Consider the following 23495-nt stretch of genomic DNA (forward strand, 5'->3'; position numbering starts at 1 on the left):
CACTGAAACCTGTGATTTTTCTGACGTGATTGAATGTATATTAGTGTCTTTAATGTGTTCAAAACATAATGGAAAAAAAAGACATATTGCCACATATGGGGACTCACTTTATGTGTTTGGATAGAAATCTGGTCTTTATAAGGTTAGTTTGCTTTTTCTATTAGAGACTGGGTTAAGGCTCAGGTAGAGGTTGAATTTAACTATTTAAGGTTAGGGTGAGTTCACATGGGACTTCACCGGGGAGTGTGTTACAGTTATTGAGGAAAGAATAATTACAGTTGTAACTCAAAATGTTGGGGATTACATAGGAATTACATCTGTATGAAGGAGAATCAGGAATGCACTGAAAAAAAAAACACATTTTGTGGCTGAATATAATGAAAAAAGACAGAAAAAAGTCATTATAATGAAAAGAATAAAGGCATAATTATTGAGAAAAAAGTAATTGTAAGAAAGGAGTGAAAAAATATGTCTTGACAGTGAAAACCAGCTGAACCTGTGAAATCTGTGAATATCTTTGCAACTTAACTCCTAAGTCCAAAAAACTGACTATTTTTTTAGTTGTGAAACCTATAATAATGGATAATTTGATCAAATACTACACAAACAACACACTATTTCTCTGATATTTGCCCTTCTTTGTGAGTGTATGCGGTAAAATACTACAGCATTATGACTTTTTCTTGAAATATTCTAACTTTATTGGCAAACGATCATATTTTTCAATCTTCAATCTGGCCTTAATCCTCCTTAGGACATCTGAATATATTCTTTAAATTCAAAACTTCATCCATATATGGAACATAACATGAATTCTGTTGCTTTGCATCTTTTCAACTTCTTCTGGCATATGTCCAGGTGACATAGGTTAACCAAACTGTTGGGGCAAATTTGACAAGTTAATATAAGTTTGACACTCAGACTCAGTTTTATTGTCATTCGATAAATGCTACATGATAGAATGAAATGTAGTTACCCAGGTCTTGGTTTGTAGCATAAGAAGGTAAGACTAAAATCTAAAATAGAATATATAAATGGCAAGTAGGGTAGATTAACTACCATGAAAAAAATATGCAAAATGAAAAAAAAAAAAAAAAAAAAAAAAAAAAAAAAAAAAAAAAAATATATATATATATATATATATATATATATATATATATATATACATATATATATCATGGATTTAATTCTTAATATGTGCAAAATTTCACAGTATGCAGGAACAGTAACACTAATCTTCAACTGTGATGACAAAATAGCTGGTTTAAATTTTTAGGTTTTCATCACTTAATTTAAAACTTTTGTTAGAAAAGTTATCATAAGGTAATCAAATATAAGTTCCTTTGACAAAGAAAGTAAAATAGGTACCTTACTTTTTAATAAAGAAACTACAACATATTACATTTCCAAATACTGCACATAATTATGGTATAGATTTGAGTATATTCATTATCTCCAATAAGGAATATTTGTATTTGCATCCCATGTGCAAGATTAATCTCAATATATATAATGGCAACTTATTTTTTTAATTAGTAACAAAAGACCTAAACACTAACAAACAGCCAGAAGCAGTGTGTGTGGGTGTGTGTGTGTGCTTCGTCGAGTGTTATTTTATTCCAAATAGCCAAATGGAGCCATAAAACCCCTGTGTATTTTAATGTCTTCCACATTTCACACTGATAAGACTATTTCCTGATGTTTAATTGTTTCCAGTCAGCGCTCTGCTTGTCATTACAGATAGACATGGATGAAATGATGTCCTGATGCATGATTGATGCAAAAATTTCCATGCATAGTGAAATCATTTGTTTGGGCCCCTATAAAGCTATTTATCTCAGTTTCACCAGTGAGGTAATAGTGTTTGACACAGTGTCACGGTCAAGGTTCAGCTCAACAACTTGCCCTTGTGGGATTCAACATGCTCTGATGGTTAGGCGTGATGAGTGATGGTAGATGGCAGCTGCAGACACACCTTGAGGGACATCCAAGCACGCCATCCTTTTTAAGTTTTGGCTGTGGTGCTCATCTGCTGTTCTGTTTTGCTTCATTCATTGTTTTACTCTCTGTCTTTATATAAAATTTTCTTGGCCTGCAATCAGATACATGCTCATACAACGTGCACAGTCACTTGGCAGCACGGTCGAATGGGTTCAGGAGTCACTTCACGCTGTGTTTTCTCTTGCCCTTTGGTTTCAGTGAAGGTTCAGAGGGTACATTATTTATGTGTGTGTGAATCAGCGGCGTGTCTGTGTGTCAGCGCAGCTACGAAGGTATTGGTTGTACTCCTTCAGCTCGCTGCAAAGTTTTTACTAAAACTGCACTCAGGATCAAACTTTTGTTCTTTGTTTCTACTTCTTTTGTTCCTCTGCTCCATTTGCATTGTTCCTTCTCCTTCTGGCCTGTCGGGCAGTAAAATCTAGGACGTTTTGTCACAGGGGACATGGTGCAAGTGTGTGACTGTATTCCAGTTTGTCAGCCTCTGTGTGAGTAAATAAACAAATCTGAATCATCGCACCAGCTTTGAAATGTCATGCTGATGCTGCCACAGACTTTCCAAGTCTTCAGCAAGTTGTTTTTCCCCAGTTAATATCCCCGCAAAGGCAAGGAGAAATTTTAGTGGAGGAAAGAGAAAAATTCAAACATCTCAAACTTCTGTAGAAGCATCATGTGGCAAATTGAGGCAGATTTGATAACATCAACCTTAATTTAACAGTTGTGTCTTGTCATAATGCTACAGAATAAGTTACGGTTGTCAAAAATAGCCTCATTCTCAGAAGTAAAACACATTTGTAGTGAAAGGCTCCCAATCATGAAACAGAAAATGACTGTTATACTGTTATACGCTAGTGTGGGATGTAATTTTATAGAAAATGATTCTAAATGCATTTGAAAATAAATAAATACATAAATGCAACCAGAAACTATGTTTTATGGCTTAGAATAAAACACAATTTTAACAATAAATCAGCACTTGAACCTCATTTTCATTGCATCATTTCTTATCCTAATTAAAGATATGCAGCCAAAACCATGAAAAAAAAATCTCACTCCAAATTCCTTTGGATTGGAACTAAATTGTTACCATCTGATCAACATTAATTTTCTTCACCAAGAAATTGGTCAAGTGTCTTCTGTTTTACTCTGTTTCTTTTGTTTTGATTGTGCTCTGCAGAAAGGGTAAAACCTGCAGTATAAAAACAGTGTAGACTTATATTTATGGCCACAGTGGGCTTTTGGCTCTCTCTCAGTCTTAACTGACTTGCCTGCACGGTGACGTCACCTGGTGCAAACTCACTGATGTCACTGACGTCAACATTTATAAAGGAAATAGGTAATAAAATAAAACTCCAGACTAATATTTTATGGACAGGGTTAAAAACAAGGGTTTCACAGAATTGCAGTAATCTGAAAAAAACTGAATATATTCCTGAATTAGATACATAAAAAAGTAGTTACACAGATATCAAGTGTGAGATGAGAAACAGATCATTGTTTTTTCTGAGTGAAATTTGAACCTTCTATGAGTATCCCTGTGTTGTAAATATTTAAAACAGCAGCTTGATTTGTCGTCAGTCTGTATCAGGTCAGGCAGGTGAGCTACATCTGTGGTCAGACAGTCTTAACTGTAACCATGAAATGGTCCTCACTTCATCATAATTAATTCAAACTTACTCACTTAGTTTTGACTGCTCACCACAATCTAGATAGGTTGGGTTTCGCAAGTTGTGAAAGCATTTACGGCTGCAGGCTTCCCTTGGGTGAATTAACCCAGTTGAATGGCACAGTCATGAACTCTCTAAGTGCAAAGTGGTATTAATATTGATTGTGCTTTGGTGCAGCACATACATGTATATTTCAGTGTGTGTAACCTTCCAGACAGTGGCCGTCTGGCTGTCTGAGAGGCGGGTGCTGAGATATAATAACAGGATTAGGGTCTATTCAGTTTTAATTGAGTCAGTAATGGAAATAAATTGAAACTGATATCCACCATCAGTGTGGGCGCCTGAAAGGAGGAAAAAGTAAAAGGGGAATTGAGGAAACGTGTGCATATGTGTGTACAAAGGGACTTAAATATACACACAGATAACACACATACACACACAGAATGCTCACAGCGCTGGTGACAGCTGGGGTTGAGAACAAGACGGTGAAAGGCAACTCAAGGGGAGACCAGGGTCATAGTTGTCGCCCCACTAAACACACACAACCAAACGACATGAAAACTGAGATGCAAAGCATCCGCCCCCCTCCAGACTCTCCACTTTCCCTCCCTCAGAAGACTTTTTTTATTTCAACAGCCTGACTGTTTCACCACAACCTGCCCAAACCTTTCATTCTCAGTCATTTAAAGATTTGGTGTTGCTCCAGCCACCCTGTAATTGTACACTTGCTAAGAACTGTCATAAAAAATGTTTTTCTTTACACCAGGCTCATGCATGACACAGACTGAAGGCTGTATGGCAAAGAATCCTACAAAAATCTGACTTTTGGTTGTTGGAAGGCAAGGCTGTGTCTCATCTTTGTCTTGACGACAGCCACATTACAGATGAAATCCTTTGCGTTGTATTTTGACAACTTTTCCCCATTTGACTTTCTTGTCAATCACAGTGCTGGCCAGTGTTTGTTCTGGGTGACATAGAAGTAGTTGCAGGGCTAAATGAGGAGCTGCCAAGCATCTACACGGAATGCCAGACCTCTCAACCACTGAGGAACTCGCTGAAAGCATCCAATGTTTCTGTGTGTTGTTCTTTAAATGCACAAGAAACATGGCAGAGACAGAGGCAGGATGGAGTGGCCGTTTTTTACTTGGAACTTTGTGACTTTGGGTGCTGTTTAGCTTGGCCACGGGTATCTGTGGCGTGCCCAGTTAGATCTGCTAAATCCATTAGAGGGGACGGACAGAGGGAAGAAGGAGGGGGCGGACACGGGAGGGATAGGGAGATACAGAGGCCTGTTTGGAATTGGCACTGCATGAGGAAAAGCTATTCCTCACGACTGAGATATGACAATGTAAACACACTTGCACACAAATCCTTGGACACATACAATGGTGCTTTTAATGGCCATATCCTATAGAAAACACTATGGTTTTCTATTATATGTTACAGCACTTAGAGTGGAGGCCCATGTATTTGAGGCTTTGAGGCTTGTGTGCAGCACAGGCAGATTATGGGGGTGCAATGCCAGATATAATGTGGCTGAGACTCCATGGAGCCCTTTAGGCTAGCCCAGCCATGCTTAGTGTGGTCGCAGAGAGATGATGTCACTGCAGATGTGCAAACATCCTGTAAATGAAATTTAGTCACTTTTTAAGATGGCTCTAATTTATCTTCTTTATCCCAGTAATAGTAAAAACATATAGTGAGAAATATCCTAAAATGTATTAATCTAATGAGAAATCTATTTACTTACTTACTGAGCAAAAACTCTACTCCTTGTGCTCCATGTGGTGCCTTTTCTCTGCAGTCCAGTCTGATGTTGTATATTTTATGTCATTTATCTTGTTACATTTGTTGTGCATGATATGGATGCACCTAGGCATCGTCTTTGTGTTAGTGTCTCATTTATGTAAGTTGTCCCTCTAAACCAGTGGTTCCCAACCTTTTTTGGCTCATGACCCCATTTTAACATCGCAAATTTCTGGCAACCCCAGACATTCAAAACAGAGACATTTTTTGGCTAAAATTAATTTGTTTTTGATCATGTAATAGTTTGCTATACTATGTTGCAAATAACTGTTAATTTTAGATGACATTTAGTCTATATAATGTATATTATTATGGACGGAGGCAAAAAAAACAGGTGTAGATTACTGCACAAAGTAAGAATTTTATTTTCCTTGGTCAGGATATGTACAGTCAGTCCAGCTTGGATTTACAAGGCTGACAATTAATACTGAACAAACAAGAACTCAAACTATGAATTATGAAAGAGCTGCAGCATTTGAAACCGACCACAATGAACATTTGACAGATAAACAGTACCACAGTGCTTCAGTTTCAGCTTCACAGTTTGTCATGTCTTTTATCTATTATGATCGTCTCTGTCAACTCACCATATATTTTTTATTTATAAGTATTTTGTTATTTTGATCAATTACTAGAAATTTCAGGCGACCCCATTTGAATTCCAGGCGACCCCATGTGGGGTCCTGACCCCAAAGTTGAAAAACACTGCTCTAAACCATCAAAACCAAGAGACTGTTGCAAGCAGGAGCCAAAATCAGGGAGGAAAAAACCACATAATTTGATAACACTCACCTTCCTTCTGCAGCGTTCCTCTTCTCTTAGCCCAAGTCAAAAGACTAAACATAAAGATAGTTGAACCTGACGTCATTTCATGCTGTTATGGAAAAGTGAAGCAGTTTTTCCAAGCTTCCATGTCAAGATATGGAACAGAAGAGTAGCGTCCAGGTTGTGTCTGACAAAATCTATCAATCGGTAATTAACCTCACACCTGTCTGAAAACACTTGTGATTATACAGACCTCCTGAAGTGTCACGCCCTCTTAAAACACTTGAATTACCTAAGGCTGGAAAATAACTAAGGAGTTTTTGCCCAATGACGCTTAAAAACCATCAATCACTGCCGGTTTAAAAAGGGAGTAAAGTAAAATAAATACAGCTGTAATGTACAGATATCTGAAAATTCTACTTATACTTATTTATTTCCCACCTCAGACTCCAGAAAATGTATTACAGTTGCTATAGCTGAATTTTATCAATCAGTAAATCACTTTACTGTGTAGTACAATTCATCATGCCTCACAGATGATTTATAGGCAGATAAAAAGGCTGAACAAACTGTAATAGAGTGAGCTGAAATAGATTAACATGACAATAAAACTAAACTGAAACATACTAAGGCATAAAGAGTAGAATAAAACTAAATAAAACAATGACATAAAAAGTATAAGATCATATTCAGTAAAGGAATGAATGTCTATAAACCATAAAAGAGAAGAATAGAATAAAACATTTGAAAAATAAAAACAATCCAATACAACATGAACACAATAAAGTAAGTGTGTAAAATGTGGCCTGTGATGTCTGTAAACCATGCCAAACCACTAAAGCCATAAAAAGTGCCACTAGGGGGAGTGAATCAGGTGGTTGTCTTTTACTCAGGCCATCTGTTAAAACCAGTTTCCTTGCAGCGTTAGTTATATTTTAAGCCTCTGCTCTCTCTGTTCTTTTCCTCACCGGCCTGTGTTTTCCAGAGTAAACACAAGTGTGTTACAGCTCATGTCAAACGGGAGATGATGTCATGGACCGACTCCTCATCGACAGTGATAGACTGCAGTCGTGCAATCCGCTCATCAATACAACCTTTCACTGACACACATTACACACACTTTGGAATACAGACTCTCTGACTTTTTATTTCAGTTGTAAGTTTCTCCCACACAATTCAGAGGTCTCTAAAGACAGTAAGGATGTGAAGCCAAAGCAAATGGACTAATCACTCCTCCGAAAGTTCCTTTTTTTATATCACAAATCCACCCTTTCCCTCTTCATGCTTTGTTCTTTTTGTGTTCTCCATCACCGTTGTTCTGTAGTCTGGGTTTATTTCATCAAAGTGGGGTCTCTGAAGACTCAAAGTTTTGACTCTTAAGTTTCCCTTTATGCAGCACAAGAACGTCTTTTCATGCTCCCACCCCCATTTGTCTCTCTCAGACCTCTTTTTTCAACTTTTCTCCCTTCTTTTCTCTTTCCCTAACGGTTTTGTTTAAGGCCGGCAGCTCCACAAACACAAACACACACAGACACGCAGCAAACAGAACAAAAGGGTGAGTGTGCAGACTCTTTCCAGCCAAAGCCCTGCTTCCTTTTTTTTGTGTAGGAGTGCAGCAACTGTCCAGAGCAGCCGTCTAGACCAGATGTAGAGGTCAGCGACCATACCAGTGGGGCCAGTATCAGTGTCCCTCTCACTTTCCCAGTGGAGCTGTAGACTTTATTAATCTTTCCTCCTCGAAGGTCTCATAAACTACCGCAGGAGGTCAGGGTCAGTGGAGAAACTAGAGGGGAGGATGATACCAGAAGGATTCATTAGATATAGAATAATGTATTTTATTTGCTTTATGTGTTACATACAGTCTAAAAAGGCTTTTGGGAGACATGTAAATCTAAAACTAACAACAGAGTTACAGTCACTCAATGGACAGAGGTTTTTTTTAGACACAAAAAGAAAGGGAAAACCCCGCTCAAAGAAAAGCATATAAGAGGAAACACAGGCATATATTTCAGCCCATCTATGTTTGTTCTTGTTACATTGACTGATCTGCTAAGTATGACATGCCAGCGTGTCCATAGTTGAGCAGGTCATGACCCACAAGTTAGATTTTATTTGTGACACCAGATAAATTTGCATTCCAAGCATTTCTGTGCGCTGAAATAGGTAGGGTAGGTGGAATTTTGTGGTGGGATTTTTAGTTTATGAATAACAATCATGGAAAATTCACATGGAATTAAGATCGCAGACACCCTCTGCAGGTATTAAAAATTTTCTGGAGTTTACAAGTAACACTAGTCCAGTGTAAGTAGGGCTTTAATGCATCTATTGCAGTGTTTTTCAACCTTGGGGTCATGACCCCATGTGGGGTCGCCTGGAATTCAAATGGGGTCCCCTGAAATTTCAAGTAAGCAATAAAAAAATTACAAATAAAAAATATTTTTAATGATTCAATATATATTTCATCATAAGTAAAAAGATTTGGAAAGATTTGTTCGCCTTCCTGGCCCTGCTAAGTCATCTCCAAGGGAAACTGAGAAGTGGACACCAAAAAGATGCATTATATAGCCTAAATGTCATCTAAAATTCATGCTTATTTGCAACATAGTATAACAAACTATTACATGATCAAAAATGTATTTATTTTAGTGAAAAAAAAAAAAAAAGGTCTCCGTTTTGAATGTCTGGGGTCACCAGAATTTTGTGATGTTAAAATGGGGTCACGAGCAAAAAAGGTTGGGAACCACTGATCTATTGGGTTGCAAAATGTATTTAATGTGTATTTGTTCTCATACATATGCATAAAATGAATGAGGCCTATGTCTCTTAGCTGGTTTACCTCTTCGAGACATTATTAATGGTCCTGCAAAAATGCCAATAAAATGGTCAGGAATGTTAGTTTTAAACATGAATTCACACCTTTGTGTGTAATGTGATTATGTTTTGGTAGTTTGTCAATATTACAAAAAAGTGGGTTCCCTCAAAAAATGTTTGAGAAACACTGAAGGGGTGATGAACATTGTAAAGAAGGTGGTTTTCATGGTCTTGTAGAAGATAGCAGTCAACCTTACTAAAAACCTCAGCAGAAGAATCAGTCTGTGGTCTTTTGTGAGTGTGTGTAAATGCCTCAGTTCAATGTATGTGCAAATTCTGCAGCCGACTGCAGGCTGGCTTTCTCTCCAGAGGTGGAGGACATTCCTAAAGTTAACTGTCCAGATTATACTTGCACTGAGGGAGTGATTGTCTGGGTGAATGTGGCCGGCCAACAAGGACCAACACCCTCCATCTACAACCAACCTCCTGTCTGCTACTGGCCGGATGCCTGCACCACACATCTATTTGTTTGGCTTTGATTCTTCGACAAAATATTAGCTAATACAGGCAAGATTCATTCACATTCCACACAGTTCAGGTATTGATATTATTATCAATGCAGGAGATTGTTGCAAAGCCGCATCCCTCTGCTCGCAAAGTGTGATGAATGAGCTATGTCAGCGCTGAATAGTTCTCCTCATTGTGGGATGTTTTGAAGAGTTATGTGCACAATTAATCTTTCCTTATAAATACGCAAGGAATATGCATAAACAGTTGTTCTCATTTGGAAAATAAACTAAATATTTGTAGACCTCATCAAGGAGTAACATGTGCGTCTACCTCGTGAGAGTTTAGAAAGGCTGTAAAGGTTTAACTTGCCAGAACAGTTATGAGTGTATTTGCAGAATTTGGTAGTGTGCGAAAGTACACTTGTCAAACCTGGGTCAAATTCCATTTGCAAATAATTATTGGTGTTTGTTTTAACTTGCTAGAAGTACCAGATGTTGGGTTTGCTGTAGGATAAGTGTGTCAGGTGGGTTTTTAAACTGGTGATAGCCTTTCATGAACTCAGTATGACATGTAGTGATGCACTTTCTCTGTTTCAGCACAATGAGCAAACTTAAACAAATGTTGACAAAAAGTGTTTGATCCTGGGCTTTTGGACAGTTACATTATGGGTAATCTGTTTGTGATTTGGTGCGGTGTATGACTGATAAGATTGATTTAACATTAGCATGAGGAGGATATTATCTTTATAGATTTGTGCATGATTTAGAGTTTTGGGAACACAGAGTCTAAGCTTACAGTCTTAAATGACAGCCTTTCCCTATAAAAGCCTCGTTGAAGCAGCTACAGACCTGTTTTCCCATGCATTCCATGTGTTTGTGTGTGTGTAGTGTGTGAGCATTTTCTAAAGTAATCTCTGCTGGAAACAAAAATCTTATTGAATCTTGATGCCCATTTTGGTGTATTTAATTTGTTATCCCTTTAGATTTTAGTGTGACTGTTTTAGATGCTTAAAAATGTTCTCACCCAGTGGATAAAACTTGTTATCCTTAAGAAAAATATAGTTTATGATTCTGTCCTCAATGTAGTTCAAGCCGATGTGGATCCTGGACAGACTCAGACTGCATTTTCATGTTCTTTCAGGTCATTCTGATCCAGCTAAGGGGCTCTTTCCAAAATATTATATATCCATTTTATGAGGTTAAAAACCTGAAATTCATCAGGCACTGTCTGCGATACAGGTTCTGGATTGTAAAAGTGTTAACGCATTGTCATGGAAGAATTTAAGATGCATATTCCACTTTGAAAAAAAAAAAAAAAAGATTTGTTTTCATTTTGTGTTAAGAGAGCAAGTGAAAACTCACATGTAGATATATTCATATAAAGAATTCACAAATCATAAAATACATCTGTTCTTCTGGAAATAAGTCACTTCTAACCATTGACTAAAGCTTTTCTCTTTTTTGCTTTTTCTTCCTTTAGGTGTAGCAGAACCCAGCCATGCAGATAACAAGTAAAGGGTCAAGACGGAGGCCTTGGGTCAGTCTCTGGCAGAGGAAACAGCTTTTTTATTTTTGCATCACTCTTGTCCTTGTTCAGTTCACAACAGTCCATGGAACATTGGAACTCCAGCTAGATGAAGAACAACCAGCAGGAACAATCGTTGGTGACATTAGCGCTGGGTTACCGCCTGGAGAAACTGCAAGCCTTTACTTCATCTCAGACCATGAGGGCACAGGTGTCGGCAGTGACCTTAACATCGACGAGACCACAGGCATCATTACCACTGCCCGACGCCTGGACCGAGAGCAGAGGGACCACTACAGCTTTATCGCCGTGACGATGACCGGAGTCACGATCGAGGTCTCAATCACCGTCAACGACATCAACGACCACGCACCTGTGTTCCCCAAAAAGAAAGCTCTGTTAAAGATACCTGAGCACACAGCAGTAGGGACACGGTTTTCCCTGGAACCGGCAACTGATGCAGACAAGGACCAGTTGACCACCCAAGGTTACACTATTCGAGAAGGTAACGTGGGCCAGGCGTTCAGACTGGAGACCAAGAGAGCTGCTAACAAGGTCCTGTATCTAGACCTGGTGGTCAATGGACCGCTGGACAGGGAGAAACGCTCAGCATACACCCTTGTCTTGGAGGCCTTTGACGGGGGTTCACCCAAAAGAATGGGATCCATGACCCTGGACGTGACTGTGACTGACATCAACGATCACGCTCCAGTTTTCAATCAGAGCCGATACCACGCTATTATCTCTGAAAGTCTCCCACAAGGAAGTAGCATCCTACAGGTTAGTGCTGTAACTAAGCGCATTATATTTGTGTATGTTCGATATTAGTAAACATAATGCCAAGTTGTTTTTTGTCTGAAATATCTTTTCAGGTGTTTGCAGCAGATGAAGATGAGGGCGATAATGGTCTAGTGCTTTATGAAATCAACCGCCGTCAGAGTGACCCTGACCGCTACTTTGTGATGGATGTTAAGTCAGGGGTCATCACACTCAATAGACCCCTGGACTATGAGCTAAAGAGGGTCCATGAACTAGTGGTTCAGGCCCGTGATAATGCCAGCCATCCTGAGGTAAGTGCATTATGGGTATTCAGCATAGTGCATTCAATTAAATAGGGGTCAACTGATGATAAGATTGTTATTTTTTTACGAAGTAGAATAATTAGAAAACTAGTTGATGCTCAAATTTCAGCACAAACATAAGTAATACTCGTATTTTTTTTTTAGTATGTACTATACTACTAAGACTTGAAGAACTGATCTGTTATCTTAATTTGATTAGTACTATTTACAGTTAACTGAGCAACAATAACATAATTCTGTAAAATATCATCAGAAATTACATTATATCATTTTTACTGAAGGAGAACATTAACAACAATATTCATATTATTGAATAATGAATTATTTGTGTAATGTGATGAGCATTATCATGACTATGCTCTGTCATCCTTCCTCAGGTGACCAATGCATTTGTGACAATTCATGTCCGTGACTATAATGACAACCAACCCACCATGACCATCATCTTCCTCAGTGAGGATGGGTCTCCAAGGATCTCCGAAGGGGCTCAACCAGGCCAGTATGTAGCTCGGATATCTGTCACCGACCCAGACTATGGAGAGTATGCAAATGTAAATGTGTCCCTAGAGGGCGGCGATGGGAAATTTGCTTTAACCACCAAGGACAGCATCATTTACCTGATATATGTAGACCAGGTTTTGGACAGAGAGGAGCGGGATTCGTATGATCTCAGGGTGATGGCCACAGACTCCGGCACCCCTCCCCTCAGAGCGGAGTCATCCTTCACCATCCAAGTGACAGATGTCAATGACAACCCCCCTCTGTTCGACCAGCAGGCCTACAAACAGACCATACCTGAGGTTGTCTATCCGGGTTCCTTTGTTCTCCAGGTTACTGCCAGGGACAAGGACCAAGGCCCCAATGGAGATGTCCGATATAGCCTCCTCAAAGACAAAAACTCGCACTCTGATTGGTTTTCCATCGATCCAGTTACAGGGATCATTACCACAGCCACTGCTCTGGATTTCGAATCAGAGCCTGCACCCAGCATCACTGTTGTTGCAACAGATGGTGGACGCCCGCCGCTGTCATCCACAGCAAAAGTGGACATTGTGCTTCAGGATGTTAATGATAACACACCTGTGTTTTCCAGCAACTTCTACAATGCCTCCATTAAGGAGAACACCCCAGCTGGGACCTGCTTCTTAGAGGTAAGGGAAACCCTGAAGAAGAAAGTCTTTCTGCAGCCTTCTGCCTCTGTTTCCTTAGTAGTCCTCTTTTATCTTTCTCCTCTACTCTCTACACTCTACTCTTCTTAATTTTTCAGAGAGAACTGACATTTTTAATTCTCACGGTGCTCAATCTTGTAGTATGTTGGCCACAGCACTATTGTCCTACTTATGAAGCCAAAACCAAGTATTCACTGTCTCCCTTGTCCTCTCATCTCTTTATTCACTCTCCTTTTTCACTTACACCCTCCCTGTAAGCTCCCTCTGATTACTCCCCTGGCAAAAGCCTGATTTATACATCAGTATAAATGAGTCTGGAAATCAAAGTCATGCCTTAAATGAAAAGCAGCTTCAAAGTCCTGGTGCAGAAAAGGAGGGTGTATTTGGAGGCAGTGGCATTTTGTAATGTGATTCATAAAAAAGTGGGCTCTGAGAGGAGAACTGCAACCATTCAGTGTTTTCATTTAGGACTGAAAGGAGATTTATAAAGGTAGGAGAAGAGAAAGACAGGGAGGAAGGCTTCACCTGCATTCCTCAAGCTACTGTGAGGAGATTTACTCTGTGCTGGTATGTCCTCTCTCTCACCTCCCATGGTTGTCACGGTAACCAAGCCAACAGCATAGGGTGAGCGCTTGGTATCGGTGCAGTATCTCGCAGCAGATTGTCTGTTTTTGCTTTTATCTTGATTCCAGCTCTTCTGCATAAAATGGACCTCTCCTGAGAAATGGACAAGCATGACGACCTGTTTGACTTCCAGGAAGATATTAAATGGCTACTGCGCACCGTTCTCACCAACCGTTTGTACAGGGCAGATGGGGGGAATAAAGGGAATCAAAATTAAAAATTTATGAACAGTTTTCATTCATCGATTCAGTTCTGGTTAGCAAGATCAAGTAACTGCTGCACTCTCTGTTCTAATAAATCGTATATGTTGTTAGTTGTTATGCTTATTTTACTTTTTTCCCAGTATTAGTCAGCCTGTTAGACCATTTACTGATGAGTTACTGTTGTTTATAATTGTTGAAAAGGGAGCTGGATACAAATGCAGCTATAGAAACTGAGGCTTAACAGTAAAGTTATATATGAGCTCATTATTTGGCAAACAAGAGGTTGCTGTTTTCCTTTTTTTCTAATGCAGTCAGTAATGGTTTATAAAGTGTTTACAACCTAATTAGTAAGGGCGATCTTATTATCAATCAAATCAATCAATCAAATTTTATTTATATAGCACCGAATCATAACAAAATTTATCTCATAACACTTTACATGTAGAGCTGGAGTAAACCTGACTCTCATTATAAAGTGGTAACAAAAACAGCCCTTTTCTCATTCTCAGATGTTACTGCTAAGGTTGCACCAATCTGATATTAGGATTGGATATCGGACCCTTTATCAACATTTTAGCTGGATCGGGGATCGGTAAAAGCAACCGATCAGTTAGACCGATTCGTAAGACCGATCCTTCCCCTTTAAATTTTAGCGACACGGACTTCATAATGCATGCTGAACGTAATTCTAAAAGTAACACGATGGACCTGTATGTGGAGGATGTGGTGGATTATATAGCTCTGTAGATAAAGCTGTGAGAAAATGAAGGTAAAAGTGAGCTCCCTTCACGTTATCATTGACAACCTGCTGTCCCCCAAAAACAGATTTGCGACTGGGAGAGGGACGATGTGTCGGACAATATGCCAGACCCCCCCCCCCACACACACACACACACACTGACTGATTTATACTGTTGGGATGTACAACAGTAGTCGCCATTGACTCATGCCCCCCCGGGAGAGTGTGTCCCCCAGTTGAGAATCTCTGCTCTAAATCAACGATATTGGATCAGTATCGGGTATCAACCGATCGGCAAGGTCCCAGCATCGGTATCGGCATCGGAACAACACTGAAAAAGTGAGAGTGGTGCATCCCTAGTTACTGCTAGAAATACAGGGTTTGGGCAAAATAATGGAAACACCTTAAAAAAATCAACAAAATACAATTTAATATGGTGTAGGTCCGCCTTTTGCGGCAATTACAGCCTCAATTCTCCGAGGTATTGATTCATACAACTTGTGAATTGTTTCCAAAGGAATTTTAAACCATTCTTCAGTTAGAATACCCTCCAACTCTTTTAGAGACGATGGCGGAGGAAATTGACGTCTTACTTGAATCTTTAAAACTGACCATAAATGCTCAATAATGTTGAGGTCTGGGGACTGTGCCGGCCATACGAGATGCTCAACTTCATTAGAATGTTCCTCATGCCATTCTTTAACAATTCTAGCTGTATGGATTGGGGCATTATCATCTTGAGGTGAAAGTGTTTCCATTATTTTGTCCAACCCCTGTAGATCTTCAAGTGCAGTGATTTTAGTTCAAACTCAAGGCCACATGCACAGATTTTCAAAGTCTATATTTGCTGACCATTTTGTTGGTTTTGGAACTGGCAGAGGGGTCTGTAATGACTGATGTAAAGTTTGAGAGGGAATAATAAATAATAGTGATATGAGATGCAAATAGAATAAAAGGAAATAAAATAGGGGAAAGATGTGGATTAAGTGGCGGAAAGAGTTTAAAATGAATGAAAGGATGCAGATAAGTACAGCTTTAACATGATTGATTTCCAAACTGTCTTCAGAATCACATATACAGCCTGTCTGTTGCAGAATTATCGAACCCTGTAATTTGCCCCAATTAGGCTGCTCTGTTGAATTATTATATCCCTCAGCCTAATAAATAAACCCCCTGGACCTCAACTCCAGTTGTTGCAACAGTTGTAATCAACTGTTAGTCGTTTTTTTTTAACCCCAGCCAGCAGTTATTCTGGCACTTTGAGCAGGCCAAATCCCATGACAGACATCACGGGTGGTTTTCCACTATGGCAGATCGAGTGAATAGGCTTGATTTTCTCATTCCGGCACGTTCTTAAAGGTTTGCTCTGACTGAGCCAAGACTCTGGGCGAGAGTCCCCCCTCATGAGGGCTGTGATTTGCACGATAATGGTAGATGTTTGGTACTTTTTTTTTCTGGGCCAGTGGAATATTGGGCCACTCACATAGGACACACACACAAATGATGTTAGACCTGACATCATCTCCTAATGGATATCGTTTCATATTTGTTCTGTATTTTCTCCATTTGCTCGCCAACCAAGTGTCAAGTTTATGGAGCGTTTGGTATTTTACTCTGTCAAGATAGTGACAAAGTGAAGCATTGGGTCAGCTGGTCCAGAAGGCCTAGTTTACATTTTTGTGTGATGTGTATTTGGCAAATAAGTTCAGGTTATGAAGTTTTGTCATGTGACTAATAGTGTCAAGATGAAGGCAAAATGTTCTCACAACTGCACTAATATTTACAGTAGATACGACTGTTAGAGTTGTGGGAGTGTTATTGGTCTGGCTGCATTTTGGACATCTCATATAAAAATATAGGATAAAAAAAACAAATGACTGATATCTAATCATTAAACTGTGTCATAAATATCATAAGTGTAGCATGGACAGAGTGGACACATATGCTAAGTGGCTTGTTCATCTCTTTTCTGCTTTTCTTTTCCCTTTTTTTCTCACATTTGCTCAGTCTGTTTCCAATATTTGCTGTAATTTTCTTTTACTTTTCTTTTCATCGTGCCTCTTTTTCTGTCATTACCTACATGAACACATCAAACATATTATGCAGTAATAGTGAATAAGAAGTTTCTTATCAGTTCAACCACGATACTAATCTGTAATGTGCTGAACTGTTTATTTAATCGTGACACAAAGGAGTTATTTATTTCTTGGTTTCCCTGCTTTCCTCTTCCTCCGCTTCCTTTAAGTATTTCCCAGGCAGGAGAGGTTACGGTGCCTCTGTGTGTGCGTGTGTGTGTGTGTGTGTGTGTGTGTGTGTGTGTGCTCACACATCCATTCATGTTTATATCCTGTGAAGGTAGAGGTCATGAGAACATTCTGAATTAAGACTCGTGATGAAAAGTGACGAGCATAACACAAAAACATAAAATCTAAAGGTACATTCAGCTCGTTTTTTTACACTTTATAATTTCGTGCTGACAGATACGTTTAATACTGGGGTGGAGAGTGTGTATGTAAAATTCACACGGAAAGAGTATTTGGTCTGCGCACGCTCTGTGTGAATGATTATAAATGGTACTGAGTTGATATGATTGCTTTGAGGTCTGTCTTTCTATTTCTTGGGCATAATCTGTGATTCAGAGTCTAAACCTCTTTTCCTCTCTGTGTGGGTTGTGCCTTGCCGAGTCTCTGCCAAATCCAATGACATGCTCACTTCTAGCATGACCTGGCCTCTGGGAAGCCACCGCTGATCTCTCAAACAGTGACACAGAAAATATCAGTCGATAAACGGCAAGGCCAAAGGAAGACATGAATATACATAAAATCTGAAAAACATGTTAAAATCTGGTTACAAATAATGGGAATCTGCTTATTGCTGTGAGTTTGGAACACCTACATAAAACAGGACTGCATGAGAACCTGCAACCTAGTTAAAAACAAGACAGTAGTACAGGAAGCAGTGCTGTCACAGCCTGTATGCATCAACATCACAGTATCCATGCCTGCATACATGTGCATGCCTGTATGTCAAACATCTGTGTATATGTTCTTGTGTACACTGGTAGAGCCAAGAAATCACTTTCAGCAGGTGATGCATCTCCCCTGTGATGTTCACCATGTGTTTTCCTGGTCAAGCCTGTTAAACAGTATTCAATCATTTAGACAGACACACAGATGTGCACAACTGGGAGATGTACAAAGGTAGGGAGGGGTTTGATCTACAACAGAAATGCATTTGGAAGAATATAGTTAGACGCAGATTTAACAAATGAGGAAGAATAAGAAATAATGTATAGAAAGAACATGAATCATTCCTTAAGGGCTTAAGTCTGAGCTGTTGCTCAAATGTTTAAAGAGCTAAAAAAATTTTCATGATCCATTCCATTGATTGAGCATTAATTGGCAATTATTTTTGATAATCTGTCAATTTTTTGGGCTGCTTTCCAGTCCTAAAATACCAAATATTGATGCACCTATGTTCACAAATTTGACACAGTACTGTAGGTTGGTTACTAGCCAGTATACTAACAATAGTTTTTAAGGAAAAATATCAACCCTGGAAAAATAGTAAAAAAAAACAAACCAAAAAAAAAAAAACAACTAACATAAATATACAACAAATGAATGGATTTTTATAGACTTCAGTCTACTTATTGCTAAAAAATGCATTTCATTATTTTGGAAAAGAACTCATAAACCAACTGTTAGTCAGTGGATACAGCAGATGCTTTCTACCCTTCCACTAGAAAAAAATTCCAATATTCTTAAGGGCAAACAGGACTCATTTGAACGTGTTTGGAATCCTTTCATTGTGTATGCTAAGAATCTAAATTTATTGGAGGACAATGCAAACATTTGAAAAAGTTACCACTGTAGCTTCTAAAGGTGGATGCTCAGATTTCTGTATTTTGTATATATATATATATATATATTTTTTTTTTTTTGGTAAACATGATAATGTTTGTGTTTGTAGTCAACAGGTTGCTTGGATCTGATATATGCACTGTTTGTTGTATGTTTGTTAAAATGATAAAAATTTAAATAAAAACATTTTGGCAAGAAAAAAAAAAAAGACTAAAATATCAGTAACTTCATCATAAACTAGATTAACTACTGAACTGAATTATAAGGTAAACATAATAAATACGTAACTGGATAATTCAGTAAATAAATCTCTGTCAATAAACATAAAATCTTACAGCAGTTATTCAATAAATCTTGAATTGAACATCAAACTCACTGCAGAAGTGTAGCTAAATCTATGTATAATATTTGTTTTTATGCTAATTCCTCTTGAGAAGCCTGGTATTAGCTGATTATTAGAGCCAAATTCTGCTGCTACTATTAAAATATTAATGTAAAGTGTCCTATTAGTTCTGATGAATATGTTTTGTCGATTCAATAGGATATCTCAGACTGTTAGCTGAACAAAAAACGTGTATCTGTGACACAAAATAAATGAGAGACAAGTGAAATTCAACATATGGTGTAGCCTTATTACACAATGACCTTCACAGATGTTTTTAAGAAGTGCTGGTTAAGAGGAAAATTTGACCTTTTGGAGGCAAATCAAGATCAGCTATTGGAGATATCTCATTCTGTGACAAATAGATATCATCTCTCACCTACTCAGTATGCTTTGCAGCTAATGAAAGTAAGAAAAAAAAAGTCACGAAAGAACACGTGAGTGTGGTGTGAAGGTGACTGAAATAGAACAAAAACATGTAAGGAGGGAGACAGGTTTTCTTTTGACAGGTGGAGTTAGTCCTTGTGAACTTCCTGTATAACCATTTAAACAAACACAGCACGTCTGTCAGAGCGATCAGCCTTTTTTGGTGTGAATATACATCGCTGCAGTCCATAAAGCCCTATAAGGAAAGGCCATTTATATTTACAATCCACACAATGAGACTAATCACATTTTCTAGAGCAGAGATAGAATGGTGGCGTTCAGGTTAAGCTTCTTGTATCGTTCTTTTCCTGGTTTCACTCTGAATCTGAACCCTGTGGAAACCAGCGCCAGACCAAACCACAGCTTCCACTTGGAGCTCGCACATTCTCCTCCAGGCCAGACTCTCAACACGCACACTCTAATTTTTATTAAGCTTGAAAATGTAAGGGGAAGATTAAATTTATTGTCTGCCCGCTTGTTAATGTACAGTGGCAGCCGTGCTTCAAATACAGGGCCCGGTGTTGAAACTTTTGCCGCGTGTGTTTTAATTATTCTGTCAGTGTGTTTAATGTGCCCGGATCAACGGTTGATTGAAGACGCTACAGGTTGGAGGCGTCACTGCCACCACACGCCTACATCCAACAGGTGATCGGCGATGACAAATGGACGGGTTAACGCGCAATCAGCCAAAATTTGGTGAATCGTCTCATGCTGTTAACAGCTGGCCCTTGTTCTGACACGCTTGCACTCTGTCTCGTCGAGTAGTTTGTGTCTCTGTCCTCCGCTCATTCCCTCTGACTCGGACGTCTTTCAGCTGCCAGCTTGGCCGACAGTATGTGTGTGACGAGGGATCAGGATGGGGTGTCTGGTATGCAAACTATTCTCATAACATCCATCATCACTCACTGTGTATTCGTCACCTGTTTGCTACTGCGGGCTCAGTTACCAGGAGTAACATCCATCCTGGTTTATCCATCTGGGTTTTCCCCCCTGGTTTCTACATAGTAAGATGGGCTTTACTGGTTAAATGTAGGATAGATCTAAACTCATGAGATGTTATAATCCCCCAAAACCCCATTTTCAGTACGACTTACACATATGGTAGTTTTGCAGGGTATTTATTTATTTATTTATTTCTGTTTTGGTTTAGTTGTAGTTTTGACTGATTGATCCAGGATTTTTACAGTTAGTATGATGGTTCATTCAATTCCACTTTAGGGTTGTGTATCGGCAAGAATCTAGCAATATGATACAAATCACAATAGTAGGATCATGATATGATATATCACGATATATCATGATACTGTTAAAAAGGCAATTTTTACCTCCGCCAAGTAGGTTATGTTTTTGTTGGCACTGGTGTGTCTGTCTGTCTGTCTCTCTGTGTGCAGGATAACTAAAAAAGTTATGGACGGATTTGGATGAAAATTTCAGGAAATGTTGATACTGGCACAAGGAACAAATGATTAAATTTTGGTGGTGATGGGGGGTAGGGGGCACTGATCTGCCTTGGTGGAGGTCTGCGCTCTCTGAGTGCTTCTAGTTTTGTTTGTTTCTTTTTTTTTTAAAAGATTATTTCCTGGAAGAATTGAATTACATCAGAAATATGTACAAATGCTAAACACATTTTTATTTGACCAGAACAGGATCTAATGCTATATCACAATATTTTTCCAGTTCTCCTAGTTTCCAAAGGAACTAACATCTGCCTCTCTCAGACAGTAAAAAGTGCTTTTAGGATGCTTCAAATAACCATTATTTCATAAAACAGTGTTAAATAATAATAAATAGGATATTAACAATAAAGAAAAACAACAAAAAAAAGAACCTGTGCCATATCTGCATTTGAATAAATACCTAAAAATATCAATGCAGTACTTTTCAATATCGATACAGTATTGTGAAATGAAATATCACGATATATTGCAGAACTGATATTTTCCATATTTTCCAATACATGTCGAACATCCCTGTTCGACATGTATTGATTTATTAACTTGAGTTTTATTTATTTATTTAGGTTTCATCACTTAAATGTTATGTATCTGTAATTTGTAAGATTGTGTAGGAAAAGCTATAAATGCATTGTCTCTGGGGTTTAGTTTACCAGCAGGTTAGATAAGGATTTCTCCTATTCTTCACTATATGCAGAAAAATATCAGAACACATCACATTTACAACTTGTACAACTTCCCATTCCTGTTGCTTTGCAATATCAACCTAAAAAAATGTTCATCTCAGTTCAGGTCAGTAATAATAATGTGTCTTGATAAATGTCAAATTAGTATTTCTTCAAATTTAAAGTCTCATATTTCCTCCTGAGTGAGAGCTGAACAAACCAGTTTATAATGATTATTTATAATCAGAATTTGACAAATATTTTGGAAATGTAGAGATACAACATTTAAAACAATTATAATGATTAAAAAAATCAATGTTGAGCAAAACTAGATGAAATAAACTGAAGTATTTTGTAAGTGTAAACATATATAAACAAAATTAATACTAAACATGAATGATTATTGTATTATTTATCACAATAGTCAGTCATATGATGGCATTTATCATCATTGTTTTGTAGCTTAGTCCCTTGTTAACGATGAAATATATGAATTCAATATGTCCTAATGTGTTTGTCTTTATAGTGTATGTCTGTGTTTGTCTTTATAGTGCATGTCTATGTGGTTGAATCCATCATAACTGTAAACGAAATTTGACATTTTGATGCAAGACCAGTTAGGTAACATTGCAGTAGATCATCCACAGATGTTTCAATAACTTTTTTTTCCCATTAATAGTTCTCATAGATTTCACATAGAAAATGTTATTCTTCACAGGTTTGTTTTTGTAAGAGCATTTCAATCAGAGTCACTGTTGGGTGTTTAATTCTGGCACAGGTCGAATCAATTCCCTTTTTCTTCCCAGAAGCAGTAGTTTGGTTCCATATCACTAGCTGTTGGCATATGCTGGGTTTTAAACCTATCAGAGTGTTCATTCATGTGTAATCTGACTGGCCTATGCCTCTGCGGAGAGGATGGCCTTACGCCTCATTAAGCCCAATACTCTGTACCATATGGCAATGAGGGGCTTTCTCCACTCTCACTTTCTTTTTTGCTCCCAATTTACTGGTTTGTGTTCCATTTCTTCATCTCATCTGGTAGTGAGTAACTGCCTTTCCATTCTTTTCATTTTTTGCCTTGGCTTTTACTCTCATGGCTCCGCAACCGATCTTGGCAACTTTATCTTTTTTGCTTTTCTATTGGACATATGTGCAGAACTTTACTGATATTTACTAAATGTCGAAAAGTGCATAGTTTTTCCATTAAATCATTAATTTGTTTATTCATTATCGTGATATGTCACAAGAAATCATTCCATAAACATGGCAACAAACATAAATTTATCACATTGATTTACAGATATATTTATTAATATATTACCCCTCTGTTCCATACTAAATTCAAAAAAGATTCAGTTTCCTTGTGTGTCCACACATACCATGTCGTGTTTGTTTTAAAACTCTTCTTCTTCACTTGTTGTAACATCCATCAACACCCGTTTTTTTTTTTTTTTTGGTCATGTGAGGTCTTTCAATTGCAGTTTTGCGTGATATATAAATTTTGCTATGCCTGAAAAACCACTTCTTGCAAGCGCAAAAACTTTACATCAAAAAATGAGCGTTTTGGTGAGTTTTCATTTTTCCATTAGGCAAATTTTTATGTGCAAGTTATATTTGTGCAATTTAAGGGTCAAAGGAAAAGTGACTAGAGATTGAGGCAATAAAATATGGGATTAATTTATTCCTTTGCACCACGCTGCTTCTATGTGTTATAGTTTGCAATAAAAAAATACTTCTACATCACTGGAATCATCACTTTTCCCTGGAATACAAACCAGCTGGGATGCAGTTAACCTTTAAAGACATT

General features: G+C 38.2%; 1 protein-coding gene across 1 annotated transcript in view; it reads left to right on the forward strand.

Annotated features, from left to right (window-relative positions):
• Window positions 1–23495, forward strand: part of dchs1b (dachsous cadherin-related 1b) — a 106343-nt gene that overhangs the window by 8324 nt on the left and 74524 nt on the right. The window contains exons 2-4 of the mRNA XM_030154634.1: window positions 11037–11861; window positions 11954–12151; window positions 12541–13314. Of these exons, the coding sequence (XP_030010494.1) occupies window positions 11055–11861; window positions 11954–12151; window positions 12541–13314 (1779 nt within the window). The 5' untranslated portion in view covers window positions 11037–11054. The remainder of the gene's footprint in view (window positions 1–11036; window positions 11862–11953; window positions 12152–12540; window positions 13315–23495) is intronic.

This window comes from Sphaeramia orbicularis, chromosome 14, assembly GCF_902148855.1.
Source record: "Sphaeramia orbicularis chromosome 14, fSphaOr1.1, whole genome shotgun sequence".
NCBI lineage: Eukaryota > Metazoa > Chordata > Actinopteri > Kurtiformes > Apogonidae > Sphaeramia > Sphaeramia orbicularis.